The sequence below is a fragment of the Pteropus alecto genome, unplaced genomic scaffold (assembly GCF_000325575.1).
Source record: "Pteropus alecto unplaced genomic scaffold, ASM32557v1 scaffold20, whole genome shotgun sequence".
NCBI lineage: Eukaryota > Metazoa > Chordata > Mammalia > Chiroptera > Pteropodidae > Pteropus > Pteropus alecto.
In genome coordinates, this window is record NW_006436298.1 from 23,978,797 (window position 1) to 23,998,252 (window position 19,456).

Genomic DNA, 19,456 nt, shown 5'->3' on the forward strand with positions numbered 1-19,456 from the left:
TTTGCTAATTGTTGCTGTATGAAAGCAAAAAATTACTAAAATTAAATTGTATCCACTTTCTCGCTTATGAAATACATTTTTTGTTGCCCTACTGTCTTTAGAACAAAGATTCAGGGGCCTTATAACATTTAATGGTGAATAAATGGGTCAGAAAAATAGTGTCCATTCAGTAGAAAACATGCTTTAGGTAAATAAAGATATTTGTGCATATGTATAATACTACCTATGGACTAAAACATATAACATACACTCTCCTCTCATACACATACATACGCATTCAGTCATTTTTCTCATAGTTTTTAATCAAATAAATAATTTTCACAGATGATACAATCTTTAGTAGGAAGAACTTAAAATAAAAACACCATCAATGTAATGGCTGTGTGTAGAGCCAGAGGGAAGATAGAGTAATCAGGGGGATCATTTCATAAACTATGTAAATGTCTAACCAATATACTGTATATTCAAAACTAATAAAAAAGTGAGATTTATAGCAAAGACTATGCTCATAAAAAATAAAATAAAAAATAAAATAAAAACACCATCAATTCCTTAGGGAAAAAACATTCTAATGTCATATTGTTTATCTTCTTATGAGGTATTGAGGTACAGTGGGAAGATACTTATAATCATAGTTCTGTCTCAAAATTGATTTATTAACCAGCCAAAATGCTTTAGCTTTTTTCACCCATAAAACAAGAACTGGAATTGCTGTACTACCTAATTTCAGAGTGGTGATATAGCAAAGTCAAATGAAAAAAAACAAAATGCAGAAGCATCTTGCAAACATAATGGTGTTATTAACCATATAAAGCATCTCGAACCTGGAAATAATTGCTTCAACTATTTCAGTAACTTAGTTACTTTTAGCTTAACTCTAACAAAAAGCTTAAATGTAAGCAGCTTACTTGCATCTCTAGGAACAAAAATCAGAGTCTCCATCTAGATACTTTTTAAATTATTAAGTCAAAAATTAACATTATTATTTCTTTTTAAATATTAATATATAAAGCTTGTATTTTTTTCTTTCCAATCTTTTCCAAACAGAAAATCCAGTGATGTAGCTTTGCACTCTATTACTAGTATAATTCCTTCCAAAATTCAAGTTTGTTTAATTCTATATACAGAGAAGTGTGTGTGTGTGTGTGTGTGTGTTACGATTCCAGAAAATCCAACACAAAAATCAGGATCTGGGACTAATATGAGAATTACTCTTCAATTATAAAAGGATTCTTTCTTCATACAAAATTCATTTTGCAAAAGACAGGAAATTACAGTAGTTAAGAGAATAGGCTTGGTCACAATTCAGAAATGGATGTGAATTCCAACAGAGGTACTTCTTAGCAGTACCTTAATTTGTCCAACCTCAGTTTCTATATCTAGAAAATAGGGATAATATTCTCCTTTTCAGAGATGTTGTAAAATCAAATGGTATACCGGTACATTAAGTAGCATGGTGCTTAATAAATAAAAAGCACCTAAAAACCGGTATCTATTATATAAATGACTTTACATATTTGTAAATTGATAATCAGGAAAAAGGAAGATGATCAATGGGAAAATATTAATGAAAATTAATGCTGAATTCATGATCTAAGTAGCATCCTTTGCAAAATAGATATTTAAGTATTTCCTACAAAATAAATCCGAAGCTATTTGTGCCTTACCAAAACTCAAGAATCAGAATGGCTGAGAATAACCTTTAACACAGAAAACATAAGTGGCCTTAAGAACTGTCCCGTTCTGCTTCCTATATAAAGGATGAAATAAAAATGAATAGTTCCAATTTTTACCCTTACCCTGATGGCTCACCTTATGCATTTCTACTATGAGGAGACTGGCAGTACAAAAAAGAATCAGATTGAATGGAGAAAACCCCCTTGCTCAGAAAAAAGGGAAGACAAGTCCCCTTCTCTCTGCTAATGGCATGGCCATCCTAGCATACTCTAAGAGAAGTCTCAAGAAGGCACTGAACATGCCATGTACCAGAACTGGTAGGAGGAAAGGCTTCAGCATCAATTATGCCAAAACCCAAATCATCACTTTTGACTTTCTTAACATGCAGGAAAACAAAACTAAAATTATTTATAAACATTTAACACATATAACTGTTTCACCATAATATGGCTTGTGAAATTCTTACCTACAGACTCTTAGGACTAGATCAGTCTTCATGCTTTATAGGCCTAATTCTGAGGCTTTCATTTTGTACTTAAACAGTATGGATCCAGAGATGCTTTCTGAGAAAAAGTGTTGTCCATGCTTACTGTCTATAGCCTTGCAGAAATGAGCTGGTCCTTCCCCAGGCCAAAACTAAGTCATTATTAAATCCCTACCTGGTTTGTTTTAAATACATGCCAAAGAAAAGGCCTATGGACTTCTTGTCAGTCAACGCAGAATAATAATTGCATTTTCAGTTCTTGCCTGTGATCTTAATTTTCAATTCTGTGATTAAAAATACTTCTGTAAAAAATTAAAAATAAACATTGAAACTAAAAATAAAATAAAACAAAAATACTTGGTTGTGGTATCAAAGGGGAAACCCAGAAAAGAATTACTAAGAATAGCTTCAGATGTAAGCTGAGAGACTCCATTTCCTGTTTTTACTTAATCACCCACCTCCCTCCTCACCTTACCACTTATAAAACACAAAACTATAGGAGGTGGGCAGTTTTGATACTGTTATTTTCAAGTTTCACCTGAGGAAGAAAAATCACACAGATGAAGAGCTAAAGGAAGCTTTAGTAACTGCTACTATAGCATTCAAAGCCACATGCTTAGCAAGTTAATACATCTGTACTGTCAGTAGAGAAAATAAAAGTGGCAGTTTCCAATGACAAATTGTAGGCAACAAATCTGGTTGTGGAATGATTTCAATGTCACTTACAGAGTCAGAAAAAGTTTAGAAGTTAAATGGTCCTTATATATTACCTATTTATAACACTTTCATCTTATTAGAAAAATTCAGAGGTTAAATGACTTATCTAAGATTACAAAACAAGGAAGTGAGAGATTTAGGACCAGAACTCTTGACTCTCAATTAAGTACACTTTTCACTTTCTGCAACTAAAGTAATTATAAAAAATAAATGTACCAGTATTTCACTTAAAAATAACAATTATGATAGAGCAGTGGGGAAGGGGTGGAGCTAATCAACAATTCGTATTTTCAAAATGGTACAGCAAAAAAACAATACTGTTTCAGGGTTTTTTGCATATTGTTATTTAAAAACGTGATAATCGAATAAAGATGTTACTTTCTCTCATGAATTTTTTCCACATTTACTGTTTTATACTAATTGAAATTCTAGCTTCTATTAGTAATGAGCATAATTTTCACCAGTGATCTAAGGGAGATCTTTACTTCTGTCTCAGGAGCACAACAGAATGAAGATATGTGGTATCTTTCTAGAAAGGTTGGTCTCTTCCATAACAATACTCATACAAATGCTTCTTTTTGCATGCATCTTGCATGCTGGCCTCAATATATTTCACCTGTCCTGGAGATCATCACTAAGGTAGTCAGAGCTACTTGAGGAGTAGGAGAGAGACAGGGTGACTTCTGACGGGCTTACTTTCCAATTGTGATCTGTGCCTTCCTAGTCAAGTATTCTAACTTTATTTTGGCTTGAGAGCTTTCTTTACCCTTAAAGATCTTTTCATTCCCAGAGGGATTCTGTTTCCTTTTACCCTAGTCTTCCTTAAACAAAATAACAAGGGACTGTGAAAGGGAAGGAGCTTTAGAGGCCACTCGGTTTCAACCCCTCACCCACTGCAGATTTTTAGATCTTCCAAATATTCAAAGGCATGTATCATATTCTCTTAAGTCTTTATCTTTCAAGCTAACAATAACCTCAAAAAAAAAAAAAAAGTCAGGATAAGATAAAAAGGGGACCATTAAACTAATCCTACGACTGAAATCCCCTAATTGCATCGTTTCATGTTAAAATAAAGAGGATTTATTTAACTAAAATGTCCTACACATAAACAATACTTTCTTTTTCAAGCATTGAGAAATGTAACAACATTTTTAAGTCTAAAGAAAATATAATTTTAAAAGTAAAAGTAATTTGATCACTTAACCACTCCAAATATAGACATAGAAAAATGTTCCACTATAAGAATGGCACTATTTTCCTGAAACATAAATGACACTTGGACATGTGTAAATATGGATCTGACTTCTTAGATAATGAAAGATCAGGTTATAATCAAAATGCTAAATGCAAATTTATAGCCTTTTGAAAGCTGTTTATTTTGACTTTAGAGCCTTATAAACTAAAATTAAAAAATAAAATATTGCAGTATACACCTTTATAAAATAAATGATAATTTTCCTCAAAGAATTATTAGAGAAACAAGAATAAAGATTAACAAAATCAGAGTTAGTGAGAAAGTTTTGGTTCTTAAATAATTCTTGAAAAGAATTTTTAAAAGTAACTATAAAAATAACATTGTTCTTCTCTAAGATGGATCCAAATCAGAGATTCTATAATATTTATATTAACATTATTTCATCATTCTCATCAAATAATAAAATATACAAGCTCTTTAGTTCTAAATGTCTTATAATATTAAAATAGCATATACTCTCGAAGAAATAAAATATTTAAAATCATATGAATACAAAAGAGAAAAAAAAGTTTACCATATAATGCCAAGATGTATAACTTAAAGGATAAACTTATATATAAATAAAATTAAGTGTTTGGTACTTTACCACAGGAAAATGGTTAGAGAGATTGCCACCATTATTTTAAATACACGTACAGGAGAGCCTGAATCAACACCCAGCTACATGGCTGCAGGTGAAACTCAGTCCATAGGTAAAAACCATCACCTGAAAGGCCAGCTGATAAAATAAAATAGCATAAAAACTGCCTCTAGACAGTAAGTTAGTAAGCACAAGCAAATCATGAGTCACTTATAAATCATTGTCAATAAAAAAGAAAGGCAAAAACATTGAATGGAGTAGAACACAGAAATGTTAATATCAAAAAGAAAACGTGAAAGTGCTTAGAAAATAATTTTTCATGCTAATTATCATAGTGCCTTGCACAGTTTTTGCCATGGAGTTTAGCAGCATGTCAAGATAATTTACCAAACAACTGCAAACATAGAAATCCTCTTTCCATGGATTATCAGTTGTATGACAATATTTACCTTTATGAGCCTCATTTTCCTCATATTTTAAAATTTAAATAATATGAAGGGTTGTTCAGAAGATTAAATGAACTCACATGTAAAGCCTTACAAAAGATAACAAGCAGTAATTATTATTTTTGATGTTCAAGTAATATTCTCTCCATATATATTATAAATATAAGTATAAACGTACATATGTGTAGATAGATAATTTATAGATAATTCAGGGAAGAACAATAAATTCTCAACTTACTAGAAAAATCAGAGGCAATTAAAGAATCAGTAGGTCCAAATTACCTTAGCTAGTTGAGAACATGGTAGATATATGCATAAACAGACAGGACATTAGGTCATTAAGACAAATATACAAACCCTCTCAAAAAATCGAAGAGGAGGAAACACTCCCAAACTCATTTTAAGAGGCCAGCATTACCCTGATAACAGAGCCAGATATAGCTGTTACACGAAAAGGAAACTACAGGACAATACCCCTGATGAACACAGATGCAAAATTCTCAACAAAATATTAGCAAACTGACTTTGACAACATATTAAAGGGAGCGTGACCAAGCAGGATTTATCCCTGGGATGCAAAGATGATTCAACATATGCAAATCAATAAATGTGATATGCCATATTAATAGAATGAAAGATAAAAATCATATGATCATTTCTATAGATGTAGAAAAAGCATTTGACAAAATTCAACATTCTTTCATGATAAAAACTCTCAACGAAATGAAGATAGAAGAAATATACCTTAACATAATTAAGGCCATATACGCCAAAATATAGAAGCAAACTAAGTGTCCATCTGCAGATGAATGGATAAAAAGATGTGTGAGATAGACACATACATACACAGGAATATTATTCAATCATGAGAAAGAAACCCTGCCAATTGCAACAACATAGACGAAACTTGAAGGCATTGTGGTAAGTGAAATAAGTCAGATGGAAAGACTATATAATATCATTTACATGTGAAATCTAAAAACAAAACTGAACTTGTAGTAGCAGAGTATTATGGTGATTAACAGGGTGGAGAATAGGGAAAAAGAAGAGATGGTGGTTAAGTGGTATAAACTTCCAATTAAAAAATGAATAAATTCTGGGAGTCAAATGTACAGCATTGTGATTATAGTTGGCAATAATATATACTTAAAAGTTGTTGAGGGAGTAAATCTTAAATGTTTTCACAACTAAAAAGTAATGCTAATTATGTGATGTGATGGAGATATTAGCTAATGCTAGAGTAGTAATCATTTCCCAATATATGTGTGTCAAATCAACACACTGTACATCTTAAACTTACACAATGTTAGATGTTAATTATATCTCAGTAACAAAAAGACAAGCATACATATAAGGCCTGGTTAAGATATATCAATAGATTACAAAAAAGGAATTATAAACAAAAACTTTCAAATTTGCATTGTGCAGTCTTCAAATGAGAAAGCTGTAGCATAGTTTAGAGAAAAGTAAAACACTACACTAAAGTAGAATTATCATACAGAGGATTCAGAGCAGTATTTTGGAATGAGCTATTTCCATCATGTTCTTTCAGGCAGTAGAGCACTATCATAGAGTAAGGGCTCAGGAGTCAGACCGGAGTCTGAATCCTGGCTTTTACTCTGTAATCTTGAGTAAATTTCTTAATATCTTTATGCCTCAGTTTCCTCAGTGTACAATACAGATAATAAATACTGGTACCTATCTTGTTGGGTGGATTAGATGAGATAATGAAGGATTAAATGAGATGATGCATATCAATGTCTGACTCAATAAAGTTAGCTCTTGTTGCTTCAGGAATGTCTTTTCCATAGTTTTGGGCAAAATACAGACTTGGTGAGCATAAAGATACAGATGTATACTAAAAGACAGTATAATATATAACCCATTCAAGCTAATCTATATTTTATTCAAATAGGATTCTAAAGTATTAATATCTAATAATAATTAATTATATTAATAAGTAATAATACTTATTAATAATTTATTTACATTTCATGAATGGATATGAATTTTTTATTTTTATTATTATTATTATTATTATTATTATTAGTTTGCCCATCTTGAAATGTATTCCCTTAATACATAAAATTTTGTCATTAGGTCAAATATGAGTAGAAAATAATGTTGATCAATTTGGAGTTATGTAGCAGTCCTCATATAGCATTAGCAGCAATTATTTAGTTTTCTTTCCCTTACCTCAAACATGGTCTGCTAAATGACTTGCTTTTGGTAGGTGCTCAATAAAGCTGAACTGAATCTATTTTCAGGTAGCCCACCCAAACAGTACTGTTTGAAAGTGACAAGCATTTAAATCTACACTTTCGGAAAAGGTCCAACAGTATAATAGTTGAGAACATAGGTCTTGAAGACTTAAAGACCTCCATATGAATCCTGACTCTGTACAACACAATCCAGGGCAAGTTAATCTAAGCTGCTTTCTTTGTTTATGAAATTAAGATAATAAGGAATGTGACGTACTTAGCACAGTGCCTGTCATATAGAAGGTATTCATTTAGCAAGTGATTTATATCGAAGTTCAGATGAAGGAGCTTGAGAAAGAACAGTGCACCTGGACTTGGGAAATGCTTCAAATTTTGGTGTTAAAGCCGACACGCAAAGTTTTCTCTCACGAATGGGAAAACACCTCAATATCAGCCCTAAAGACTCCATAGCAACTTACACATATTTTCAACCATATGGATCTTTTCTTGTTATAAATTATATTTAGCACATATAAAACTTTCATATTGAAAACATTTTATAAGTAAGTAGGAGTTTTTTTAGAGGATATAAAAATTATAGAAAATAAGTACACTCATGTAATGCATTTAAAATTTAGGTATTAACAATTAAAATGAAAATCTTTTTGCTTTGAGCAAAATTGTAATGTTCCTAAATTAACCTACTTTGTGTTCTGCCATAACCTAAAATTGGCTGATGCAGCTCTGTTCTTTGATGTGATACAGCTTCTGGAGGAAAATAAAAATTTTAAGAGAAAACATTAAATTATTTGAAAATTCATATATCAGAGTAATTTGATATTCTGGCATTTTATTAAGGAAAGTAACTAAAAATATAGTGAGCTATGGAAACTTTTATAAAGTGATCATAAATTCAAAGATAGCAATTTACCAAATGATAATTTTCAAATACTTAAAAAATAACTTATAAACCTACTTAGAAATATACCTGAGTTTAATGTAAAAGCATGACTAATCATAAGTTTCAAGATAATTATAGTTTTTTACCTTGATTTTTCTCCACTGGTGGGAAATTAAAATGATGACAAGAAATAGTTTATTATATCACAATAGTTTCTTTCCTTTTTCCTTTATCTTTTGAATAAAATTAGAGATTTTTAAATCATCTTTTATTTGTATATATTCTTATAGAAATAATATTAGAGGAACTTTTAAATCGGCTATAGTTAAAATGCTATGATTCTAACTAATTGTAATATAGAATTTTATAATTAATATTTCATAATAGCTCTTTGGAAGTGTCTGACTAAAATATTATATTTTTAAACTTCCAATTTTAGGTAACGGAAATTTCAACAAATTTTCAACATTTCTTTTCACTTAATATTTCAGCTTTGAAAGATACAAAGTATTGAAAATTATACTTTTCTAATTTATATATATAAATATAGCTGAATACATATGTGTGTTTATATGTATATACACACATACAGTTTCAGTTTCACTAAATAATTTATGCAATCAAAAAAACAAACTCCAATTGGCAATATTTTTGATTTACACTTCCATTATCTTTAATAATTTAAATAACTGGAAAGAAAACACTTCTATTACTAACAGAAAAAGGAATTCATAAGAGAAATTGTGTACTGTAAAATTTTACAACATTTATTTTCAAGTTTGTAATTAGGTTTAACCAAATAGAGAAATGTTAGAAAATTAAAGATCAAAAGGTTTAAAGTTAAACTGAACAAATTTTTAAAATCACTAACCCAAAGCATGCACTGCTCCTCTATGCCTGCTGGAGCTCTTGCTTGTTTTAATCACTCGGACAGCACTTTCTTTGAACGGCAGCGCACAAAAATTTGCAAGAAATTTTGCCATTTCTTCTGTAACAGTATCCAGGTAAGTTTCTTTAATGAATTTCACTGCTGAGGATGGAGGTAAAATTTCATGCAGTGTGTTAAAATCCTCTTTTATCATTGAGTCTAACTTAAGCATTGCACTTTGGTATTCATGAACCAGCATGTCTAAATTTGATTCTCTTCTGTAAGAAGGAAAGCAGTTCTGCAGAAGTTTAGCCAACAGTTTATTCTGTATATTTTGATACTTGATTATAACTTCTGATTCTGAATAAAGAAACAAGAGTTGTTGTATGCACTGATTTTTCAACAAAATTTTTTGCCGTGAATTGTTTATTTCATTATGGCTTTGTAATTTGCTCACTAAGAAGCGTCGAAGATGTAGTCTTATATCATCCCATATAGTCTTTACATCCATGGAGGAATGATCTTCGACAGAATGAAGAGAAGTCCTCGAGAGGAAATGGAAAGATGTTCCACTTAGAGTTGATGGAAATGAAATGCAGCTCTGGCAGGAGAGGTCCCAAAGTAAATCCAATATCATTTCTTCTTGATTTTGTTCATTCTTCAAGAAATCTTGCTAATAAAAGTAAATTATAGTGTTAAGAATGTGATTAACTATAAGAGAAACAGGAAAAAATGATTTCTATAGTCATATACAACTTCATAATAATTCATTTCAAATTAGAATCAATACTCTGGTGCTCTTCATGATTTATTTTGCATTTGAAATTTAATCAATTCAGACAGTTTAGAATGTTAGCTTTATAATCTGTTAAATTTTGCAAAACCCAGGTGATGAACTATATTTTCAATCAGAATTCTAGACATAGTTTTTAGCCTTCATTCTTACCTACCTCAATTAACCTAGGCTGTATAAAAACTGTAGCTTAAAAATCTGTAGTAAAACATCAATTAAAATGCATTCCTATGAGAAGATAAATTCAAGATTATATCCTAATTAATTCCTGGTAGATAATTTTTATGTTTGAATGAGTAAACATATTATTATAGAAGCCTAAATGAACATACAGAATGGAGACCTTTAAATAGGTACATGTGTAAGGGTTACTAATAGCTGCCATCCTAAGAAATAAAATTTAATACATTTAAAGACTTTAACTTTCATTTAAATTCCTTTTTTGAGAGTCATGTTAAGAAAGATTTTACTTTGGAAATTAATCAGAATATTTCAATTTTCTCCAAAGAAATAACTGACTCAAAATAGGGGAAAAAATACTCTCTGAATCATTTCCTAAATGACAATATGAAATTATTTCTTTATACTTTCCATGCTGACAGAAAACAATGAGAGGTATAATTATCAACAGTAAATAGACAAAAAATTACTTTCTTTTTGGACTTTGAATTTTACATGCACACTTTACATAGTGACTTTCCTAATTATGTCTATTTCAGCTAATACTAAAATTGGTTTATATTTTCTCAGTAGTAGCAAGCTGATTATAAGAAAAATGGAAGCAAGTTTCAGGTGGCATAAAAACAGGCTGAAATTTTTTACTGGTAGAGATATCACAGGTGTTAATGTGTGATTCAGAATTATGAACAACTTCTAGACAAATTCCAGGAATCTTTCAGTCACTCTAAGCCTTGCAATGTCTGATTTAATGTTTTATCTGTAATAAATAACATTCAAAATCTACATAATATTTTATTATATAAAAACACTTTTTTCATATAGTCTGGTTTATTTATAATGAAAATGCTGTGACATATTTAAAAACCCAACTTACAGATAAGGACGCTAAAGTATGGCATTTAAATTACTTTCCAAACGTCACATACAATAAAGCATAGAACACAGGATGGATCCCTGGCTTCATTCTCCTGGTCCTTATTCAATCTACTACACTCTAGAAAACCACAAAGTACATTGTCCTTTCTGAAGCTTCTCTCTCTTCTCCCTGTATTTCTTTCTTTTGTTACTTCTGGAAAGAAAATGTCCTTAGAGTCTAGAACATCAGTATAATAGTAAATTCTATAAAGCAAATGAGACGTATTAGTGCCTCAACCTTCGGTTTTTTTTAAGTCAATGACTGTAAATATTTGATCAAGCAAAGTATAATAGTTTACAGAAGTTTAAAATATGTGTCTAGTATGATTGCTTAAATTTTGAATATAACTTCAGGATAATTGCTGTAATGAGGACCTCATTTTCTTATTTAAACAGCTAGATAATTAATAAATAGAAAATTTTCTAGGGAAAAAAAGAGATGTATGAAAAATGCTGTCAGGGTTGACAATTTAAGCATGTAAAAACTTGATAATAAGGTCATTTTAATCTGGATCTGTTTTAATAATGTGGTTCTTTCCTCAAAATAACATGATCAATGATGTAAAAAAACCTAGGTCTCAAACAAGCCTATCAGTCTAATGAATCTGAGCAAAACTAAGGCGGCCTTTGCCCTGCAGTGAATAGAGAATGACTTATGTGTGACAGATTAAAAGATAATTAAAAGCTTTTGCTTTTAATTAAATGAGAGAGCATTATTACATCAATATTAATGAAATTCAATACACATGACTCTTAATAGAAATTAAAGGAATAACTATATCCATATTTATTCTTCAAGGCTCCACCTTCAAGAGATAATGGGTAAGAGGATTTTCTTGAAAGAATAAGGCTTTAGGGCATATAGTCTTCCTTTCTCTTCCTTTTATTACTTTATAAACATTAAAGAGACATCTGCAATAATAACGGCCCAAAACTATTTTCATCTGATTCTGTCAACCTAAGCCATCTACAACCTCAAGATATTTTCCACATCTGCCTTAGTCAATGTTTGATGTTTAGACAAAAATGGTGCCCCTTTTTCTACTAAATTAAATCAAAACCATAGCCACAGAAATACTCCTTTCTAACATTTGTGCTCTTTCTCTAGAAATCTGTTTTTGCAAGCTAACCACCTTTGTAGAAGTAATAAAATAACTGCTCTTATTAAAATCTACAAAAACTTATTTAACATAGAGTGTGGTCAGTATCAAGGAATGACCAATGTAATAATTCTCCATCAATTAACAGTGGTTTCGTATAAATTGCTGCCTTGATTGAAAAGAACTGGACATGCCTGCAGGTTGGGGATGAAAGGAATGATAGACAAGGCTACTTAAATAGATATAATCGATGGTGATTTTATTGTGCTTAATAATGAGAACAGAGAAAATGAGTAGTTGTGAAGGGACACAAAATGTAATAAAAATAAACCTTTCTGGTAGACAGTTGTGGTACATATCAATACAATTTGTGGTGTACATCATATCACAAATCACCCAGGAATTATGTTTAAATTCCATTTATATAATGTTTCATTTTATTGATAAACATCAGAGAAAAAAATAAAAACAAATAGCTCACTAGATTCCATTGGGGATATGGAAACAAAACAAAACACACACCACAGCTCCTAGATATGGTAGGCTAATATGGTTACTAAAATAAATATTTACATATAGAAATTGAATGATTTTTTTTACCAGTGTTTTGAGAAATTTTATCAAATCTCCATGGGGAATAGAAGGTGACTTGGATGAAGTGTAATTATAGTTATTTAGCCATTGAAAACAGTCAGTTGTTGTTTGCAGCTGCACATCTGGACATTGTTTGTTAGCTTCAGACTGTATTTCTTTAATGCAATGTTCTATGCTATAAAAAAGAAAGAAAATTATTTTGGTAGGAAGTTGGTAATACCTCCATCACATAATATCACAGGCCCTGCAATGTTTATATACCTGGTACCTGGTTGCATACAATTTAGAAAATTTTAAAACATGTCATATGATATGAAAATAACAAAGAGACTATATATTTTTATTTATAATTGAAATCAAAAGCTCAAATTTTCTGGAAGTTTCATTTCAAATGAAATAGAGGAAATATAAGGTATCTAGCTGCTCAGATATAAATTAGTTATTTTATGTTAAAATAAAAATCAAGCAAAGATGCAATGAAATAATGTTCCTCTTGATAGGCAGTGGATGGAAGGCAAAGATAAAATACTCTTGATGACTGAAGACCAGAAACGTATATTATCTACTACTAATAGGTAAGTGACTATATAAAATTATGGAAAACTTTAATCAATGGAATATTAAGAAGTCACAATGTAGATACAAAGAGCTTATAATTTTAGAAGTTGTAAAAGATATGTGCTGTATATACACCATTACTACAGCTAAGTACCTTTTCCTGCCATGAAACTCCATTCCAAAAACAAAAACATATTAAAAACTGCATATAAAAAAAGACTGGAAGGAAATGAAAAAAATGTTAATAGCAATTATCTTTGAGTGATAAAGTTTGGTGATTTATATTTTTCTGTATTTTCCAAATTTTGGAAGACATAAAGCTCTTTATTTACAATAAATAAAGGAACAAAGAAGTGAGAAAACATGCCAAATTGAATATTCCAACATATGTCTGTTTTTAAAATTCCATTTAAAATATCTTTAGCTCTGATATTAAAGATATACTATGTCTGTGCATTCATAATTATAAATCTTTGTAGGGTAAACTGGTGACCTTAAGCAGAATGTCATCTGTGCAGCCACATGGATATGACATATTACTACCACCTGATGGCAGCATATCTAAACTGCAAGAAAGCTTATAAACAAAATTCATTTGAAGTGAATCCCCTCACCCAAAATTCACAACTTTGCATTTGCCTCTTAACAGTATTAAGAAAGATCTGTTACTAAAATTGTTAATGTTTTGTTAATGTTTTGAAAATATCATTGCTATTAATTATAGATTCCATGTGATAGAACCAGGTAGGCTTTGGAAACCAAGCTCTGGTTATTAAATTGATGTCAGTATAAGAGCCTATTCAAAATTCATCAGGTGTGTGTTGCCTATAAAACATACACTGTAAAACTTTAAGAAAGGCTTTTCAGGAGACTTCTGAGCACGACTGAATTCAATCTGAATTACCCTGAAACAAATACATTCTGAGATCCAAAGAGCCTTTTCACGAAAACAAAGAATTTATAAGAAAAATAATACCTCCTTTGGCCACAGGCCATTCAATTTCCTGATGAGAGAGTCCTATTTAGGAATGTCAGTTCTAAAACTGGCATATATTTTCTTAAATTAAGTAAGCACTTCTATGGACTGAGAAACGTGATGCCCTCAGCATACACCTTGACTCTAGGGACCCTTTATCAAAGGCTTTTATTATAGCATCCTCATGTGTCTCATTCAATGAAATCTAATAGATTACAGCAGTGTGAATTGGAAAGGTTCAGTGGTTAGTATATCTAAATCTGTTTCAATGAGGACTCAGCTTTTAGTCTAATCTCTAACATCTGAATCTGGGTTGAGGCCAATAACTACAATTTATAAATAGGGTAGAGCCTTCAGAGGGCTAGATATTTTAGTAATCTGTCTAAACACTGATAAAGGGATTGAGTAGTTATATTTCAGAGGACCTCCCTCATTGATAGAAACTTAAGACAGTTGAGCTGGCTTTTAAAATCATGTTGTCACAAATTTAAAAATGTCAGAACTCATTATATGCACCTGATTTTGTTTTTAGTTGGCTAAATATCTTGTCATTCTGCCACTCACCACTGTCTATACATCTTGCTCTAAAGATGCAATTGTTTGAAGTCTAGAGATTTATTGCCTGATTATTATATGAGAAATATTTTCAAAATTTAAGATAAATGTCACTTTAGTATGTAATCTGACAATTTATCTTCCTTAATTGAGGTCAAAATTAAATTAAAAATTAATTTTCAACATGTAAAAGGTATATGTTAATAATATAAAAGTTACTTATTGAATAAAGGCATATTTAATAAATGTTAACTGAATGGTGAATATGTATTAGATACTGTGATGTAAGGATCCGAACATGAAAAAGACATGGTCCCATACCTAAAGGAATTCTGTTTAGTGAGAGATAGACATGTGAACAAATAACTATAGTACAGTAAAACTTGATCACAGGTGTATATAATGTGCTAGGCGAGTGCATAGGAGAGAGCCACTAAATGTGCCTGTGGAAAGTGTAGAAAGGTTTTCCTTTGTAAAAGATTATATGCAAGGGTATTGATGCATTAAGAAAATTAATGGAATCATTGTACTTAGAATTCCCTGACACCTGGCCCCTGAGAATCCAGTGCTGATCGTGTAATCTGACTGCAAGGTCACTTTAGAACTATATTTCTTTAGGAAATAATAAAAAGCATGAATTTATTTTTATGGTCACAACTACATTTATGCTCATATGTATATGTGTATGTATATATGCACTATCATACTTCCAAAAGGATTGAGATGTCCTACAATTAAACAGACATCATTAAAAAAACAATAGCACAAGAGCCTATTATGGACTGGTGTAGTTGAGGATAGAAAGAGCCACAAAATAGTTAAAGGGAAATAAGAGCTATGTTCCACTGGCTAAAATTAAGAAAACTTTTTTGGTGTAAAGGTTGTGGAAAACATACATTTGTGCTTTCATAGGTGGTTAGAATTTTTGTTTTTATTTTTTAAATCAAGGTAGCAGTGTCATGGCAGAGATTAAAAACTATTTCTAAAGACTATTTTAAAGACTATGGTATGGAAAATTTAAACATTAAAAATATTTTTTAAAAATTTTACATTTTGATGCTCTTGTTTATACTTCTTACTCATAACATAAATTCAGTCTAAGCAAAAGGCTTTTTCAATTCTATCTCATGTTAAAAAGCACAAAGAAATAGTTGTGAGGTAAATAGAGTTTTCTGGGTTTTAGTTAAGTCTAGCTTATCTAACTAGATTACTAAAATTCCTTGGAATCAACAAGTAATTAATAGAGAAGACCGTGTATAAAAACAAGTGTGTAATTAAACTATAAGTTGTGAAATAAAAATTCATTTTCCTGAGACAAAGATATTTCTGAATATTATTTTTTTTAAAGATTGAGAAAAGGATTCACAAAACTATTTCAATGGCTAAAAAGTACAGTAAGAAATTAAACATTTATGCTGAACTGTTTTCAATTTCAGAGAGGTTTTGGCTATTACAAAATGTTTAACTATACTTTCCTCGACACCAAATCCTGTTAACACCATCTCCTTAAATATTTTTCAAATATATCCTCCTCTTCCATTCCTATCCTGAAAACTGGGCTCAGATTCTAATCTCTCATCTGGACTATATTAAGAGCCTCCCAAGATTCTATTGTTAACCTTCCTTCCTTTTATTCAGAGTTATCCTATAAGGAACATAGTATGAAAGAAACTTCAGAGTTAGGACCTTTTGTAATTTGCTGTTTTACACTGCCCATCCTTACCACTCAAGTTTAGAGAAGCTCTTAAATAATCCAGATTGTTTTAAGAAGGTTCAGAACCAGTGGATGGCTATACCAACGTACAAAATCTAAAGCACTTTCAAAAGAGTCAACCATTTGCAAAATACACCCAAAATTTCCAGTCAGTGGCAGAGTAGCCCTGGCAGTACCAGGTGAGCTGGAACTGAACAGACTCAGCCTAGCATTATATCCCAAGACATAGTTAGATTTCTTCTTCTCCCTCTTAAATTTACATCTGGCTTGAGATTACTTTTCATAGACTGTACTTCTGGAAGCTAAATAGATGTGACACAGGGTTACGTTAACAATATAAATAGAAATTTCCAGAAGTGTTCTATAGGGATATAAGAATATGGCAGTTTAATACTCATGACAGGCAAGAATAGTTACTGTTTCTTCTTTTTTACCAATGGAGACTTGTACAGGACTTTCAGCACAATTACTAAAGTCAGAATGTGGTCCCAATGGTACCCTAATGAAACCAGACAAGCTGTTATCAGGAGGAGAAAAGTAGGGAATCTGCATTAACTAGCATTAACTCTTTACCAACAGTTCCCTTGATTCTCTTTCTGAAAAAAAAAAGAGAAAGAAAGAAAAGAGAGGGAGAACATGTGTGATAAGGAGACTCAGAAGAGATCTGAGAACGCTTCTTGTCTACATTTGCATCTGCACTGCCTGGATAAATTCAATCACTAGGCCAGAAAACAGATTTGATTGGAAGTTGCAAACTGAGGGTTTTAATACTAGCTATGGTCACATTGTAAGGCAGTAGGACATACAGCACGCATTCTCATATACTGCCTATGGGAGAAAAGACAATGGCAGCACCGCTGCAGAACAATTTTACAAGAGCTAATTGTACAACTTCTATGAGACTCCCATAGAGATCAGTGCTCATAAGGAGAGAAGTACACACACGTGTGTACAGTAATGGCAGAAAGACTGTAAATCATGTAACTGCTCAACAAGAGGGCATTAGTTTAATAAACTGTTATATGTGTGTGTGTGTGTGTGTGTGTGTGTGTGTGTGTGTGTGTATGGAATTAAAAATAATAAAATAGAATTATAGGAGAGAATTTTAAAATATTTTAAGTAAAGAAAATCTAATTATAGTACATACATATAATTCCCATTTGGGTAAAAATGTATTTTTGGGTGCATGTCTGTATATGTAGAGAGTATTTCTGGATAGTTATGCAATAATGTATCAACGTAGATTGTCTCTGAAGAACAAGACTAGCAGGGGCAGAGGAGTAGGGAATATTTCCCTCATCTCTGTCCTTATGCGCTCAACTTTTCCTTATATCTGCTTTTCTCTACAGTCTGAACTTTGCCATGAGTATATAAAATACATGAGTATTTTATATTACTTTTATAATGTAAAAGAACACTAGCATTTGATGACAGTTTTTTCTACCACATTCTAGTTATCTAACTTCACACTAGTTTAAGATAAAGCAAACAAGATAGATGCCTAATCACATTTATTGACCGTCTTCTAGCCTATTTTGTGCCAGGACTGTTTTAGGCCGTGGGACAATAGTGACGAACAGTGAAAGTCTTTAAAGTAGAAATGAAAGATGTAATAGTATCAGCTTATAACCCCCTCACTCAGTTCCCTCACTATACGATACTCTAGTCATGACATTCTAGAATTAGGACTGTGATTAGCAATAGCAGTGGTGTCAGTGACCCTTTATAAAAAGGCTTGACGCTGCTGAATTTCTGACAAGGCCCTTTTCCAGGGCAAGTTGGTGGGGTTGGACTAGATCATAAGGCATTGGTCATTTAACAGGAAGATAAACCAGCCAAAGCAATCATATCTTGTTACCAGGGCTCAGTACCCTTTTAGTATTCCCTTCTTTGTTCTTGCCCTCATTAGTTGAGCCAGCTCTCCACCAGGCACCCCAGGTTGTTACCTCAGAAGTAGGGCTTACTTCTCATTGGCCTATCAACTATGATCTTCAATGGCAAAAAGAGGCCTAACTATTGTTGGTTCAATATTCTTAGCAGGTCTGGATTTTTAGTACAATATTACTCATCCTTTTGTTATCATTACGGTTTATAAATAGGTAGACACAATTTGTTTGCTTCCTTCTATTTGCCCAATAGATTCATTTTTCAGCTGGAGGTCAATAACTAAAAGCTATGTATGACATTTGGTGGCAGTGCTACCTACCCTATTCTTAAAGTGAACACATATGTGTATTATATAAATAGGGTGGCATTATTGTCACTGAGGTATTTATATCAAAGCTGAGTTTTCTTCAGATGTATTAAATGAAATGTTCTTTAACTATATTTGTGGTTTAACATTGAATTTAACCTATAAGCAACCATATTCAGGCCTCACCTAGTAGAAAATGGGTAAAAGAACGAACATTTTTTGAGCCTTAATTATGTTAGGAACTGATAGGCATCTGAAGTACACAAATTTCATTTAATCTGCATAATGTTTTATGAGGTAGGCATTATTATTCTGAGGGGTAGAGTAACTCAAGTAAGGACACAGAGTTTTGAATCTACTTCTAACTAACTTCTCAAAACATCATTTTGCCTCCTGGTGGTCTAGGGGATAATTTTTTATTGTCTTATTGCCTATTTGGTCTTATGCTTAGTTGGCCAAGAATACAGGAAGCAAACACACATAAAAATAAGTTATATTTTTCAAAATGTCAAACACTTAAAATTTGTGTATTACTTGAAAGAATCTTTAATAATCATCTAATGGAGCTCTTGATCCCACATTTTACCCTACTCATCTCTCATCTTTCCAAAGCAGACAGAAGCCTAAGGGAAGCATTGAGGGCACATAGAGCAGGAATACTGAAGGCCAGGATCCTGTCTGCCTGGGAGGCATTTTTAATTCTGAGGAGGAGAGAGTCCTGAAAAGGACCCAGAGACAAAAGTAACTA

At 31.6% G+C, this 19,456-nt stretch overlaps 1 protein-coding gene across 15 annotated transcripts in view; it reads right to left on the minus strand.

Moving 5' to 3' along the window:
- The window catches only part of KIAA0825 (KIAA0825 ortholog), a 356,002-nt gene that overhangs the window by 290,738 nt on the left and 45,808 nt on the right, over nucleotides 1-19,456 (minus strand). For 13 of the 15 annotated variants that reach the window (XR_003046665.1, XM_015590466.2, XM_015590467.2 and 10 more), the window contains 3 exons: nucleotides 12,718-12,886; nucleotides 9,133-9,802; nucleotides 8,066-8,128 (listed from right to left, as the gene is read on the minus strand). Coding sequence is in view for 14 of the 15 variants with exons in the window: in XM_015590466.2 (XP_015445952.1) it covers nucleotides 8,066-8,128; nucleotides 9,133-9,802; nucleotides 12,718-12,886 (902 nt within the window). In the remaining variant the exon portion in view is untranslated. The remainder of the gene's footprint in view (nucleotides 1-8,065; nucleotides 8,129-9,132; nucleotides 9,803-12,717; nucleotides 12,887-19,456) is intronic. The other 2 variants (XM_015590468.2, XM_015590471.2) reach the window with 2 other exon arrangements.